The sequence below is a fragment of the Aplysia californica genome, unplaced genomic scaffold, assembly GCF_000002075.1.
Source record: "Aplysia californica isolate F4 #8 unplaced genomic scaffold, AplCal3.0 scaffold00269, whole genome shotgun sequence".
Taxonomy (NCBI): Eukaryota; Metazoa; Mollusca; class Gastropoda; order Aplysiida; family Aplysiidae; genus Aplysia; species Aplysia californica.
Genome location: NW_004797539.1, coordinates 211,400 through 213,609, shown reverse-complemented (window position 1 = coordinate 213,609; position 2,210 = coordinate 211,400). Strand labels below are relative to the sequence as shown.

The window sequence follows — 2,210 nt, the reverse complement described above, 5'->3', positions numbered from 1 at the left end:
AGAAATTTAAAAAAAGAGAAAGGATCACGAAAGAAAAATAAAAGTTTGACACCTTGGCCTGATTACGGTCAAAAGATTTTCTTTTTATTCCGGAAAAAAGTCTTCCCCTTGCCAATATTTATAAAAAGCGCAAAAAATTGCCTGCCCATAAAATATTTAAATCTGTTTTCCCGCCTAATGTTTTATCCGAATGCCAAGCAAAGTCCCCCAACTGATGCTGCTTTAGTTGGGGGGAGGATAAAAACCCGCGAGAACCTTTCGAACCTCGAATCCTCGAGGGGGGTCCAAATTATGCTTTTCTCTCCTACAGGGAATATCATTATTTCCGAACGGGGTTTCAGAAAACATCCTGCCTGAGTAAAAGCCGTCCTAGAATCTAATGCTTTCAAGGCCAAAGTTTTTCTTTTGCAATCCTTGTTCCGAGAGTTTTTGTAGAGCATATAACACCCCCCCCCCTAAAAATACGATTTTGAAGGGTATGGATCGACGTTGAAGAATAAGTGAGACCTCAATGAATCCCGTTGAGAAAAATGCAAGGGTTTGAGTTTAAACAGCAGATCGCTCGGAAGGCAAAGGTTCAAGCACGTGTTTTCCCCCTATCTTTTGTTTTGGTAATTTTTTACGGCACTTGCAACACAATAAGGTCAGATGGGTGCGCTGAACACACTAATTGGGTGCGCCGAACACACTAATCATTTTCAGTTTAGTAAGAATTTTGAAATTCGTCCGGGTGACGGTCAAAGCCTACTCTTATCAATCTTAGGACCACCAAGGGATCTTTGATGTGTGCAACTTGCACACGAGACCTCTGAGGTTTTTAATCCTTATCCGAGAAGGCTAGATGTTAGATATTACCTACCATAAGATCAGGGGTGTAACTGAAAGACAGCAGTTAAGAAGGAGCCAAGGACTAGCAGTAGAAAGGCTGCAGAAAGAGTCAGGAGCCCTGAGGAAGGGGCAAAAGGAAATAGGTTGTGGGGTGGGGGTGGGCGGGAAGAAAATAGAGAGGAAAGCAAACGACAGAACATGGTTAGAGAGCAGGAAAGGAGGCAAAAGGAGAACCTTTTAGGGAAGAACATTTTCTGTCACTGTCAGGTTTCGAACGCTGGACTTATTGAATAAGAGGCGAACATCGTAACCTCCAGACCACGAAAGCTCCCCAACCCCTTTCCCATTATCTCTGATACGTTAAAATGTTACAGAACTTCCAGAGCAACAAATAGACAGTTGTCAAGATCTGAACACATCAATCCATACAACACGTTTATTTACCCGTGTCTATTGAGAGCATCGGTGGCTGCTACAGCTACGTCGTAATTTGGGTTAGTCTGAAATAAAAAAGAATAAAAAGCAAGGGAAAATGAGAAAAAATAATACACATCCCCTCAACACCCCCCCCCCCCCTTTTGCCCCCCTCCCCCCGCATCACAAGTAATAGTTATCCCCTAGAACCGAAATCTCATACCCGTATCAAAGCGTATCAAAGTTTCTAATACAATACTGGTTGGCAGGAATGTGCTTTTTATGCACATGTATTCATCATTTGTAAGATACCTGCGCCTTATCCTTCGCCATTTTTTCCCCCCCCTCTCTCTCCCTCTCCCTCCCTCTCTCTCTCTCTCTCTCTCTCTCTCTCTCTCTCTCTCTCGCTCTCTCTCTCTGTGTGGGGCGCGGGGGGGGGGGGGGTGTGCTCTGCACTCGTTTTCAGGCTCTAAAGGTCATTACTGTGCTGATGTGCTGTCTATTCATTGACAAAACAGATAGACAAGAAAAAACACAGAGAAACATCAACACAAAAAGCGAAAGCAAGCAAACAAACAAATAACAACAAGAAGAAACGAGTAAGGTGTACCGCCGACCTACCCTATTTCCCCTGTTATAGCGCCACTTGTACGCCTCTACAGTGGCCCAGTTGAACATGTAGTAGACCACCTGTTGGTACTGGGCATAGTCAGGGTCCACCATCAGGTCTGCACGGACTTCGGAGCCAAAGGGAAATAAGTGCTTCAGGTGGTTGAGCTGATCACAGAAAAATATACAGAATAATAATAATAATAATAATAGTAATAATAATAATAATAATAATAATAATAATAATAGTAATAATAATAATAACAACAACAATAATAAAATAAATAAAATAATAACAATAATAATGATAAAATGATAACACTACTACTACTACTACTACTACTACTACTACTACTACT

At 41.9% G+C, this 2,210-nt stretch overlaps 1 protein-coding gene across 1 annotated transcript in view; it reads right to left on the bottom strand.

The window, feature by feature from the left end:
- Nucleotides 1-2,210, bottom strand: part of LOC101861214 (endo-1,4-beta-xylanase 3) — a gene marked incomplete in the record, with an annotated part of 22,387 nt that overhangs the window by 15,803 nt on the left and 4,374 nt on the right. Inside the window, 2 exon segments of the mRNA XM_013084031.1 lie at nt 1,273-1,328; nt 1,864-2,019. Of these exon segments, the coding sequence (XP_012939485.1) occupies nt 1,273-1,328; nt 1,864-2,019 (212 nt within the window).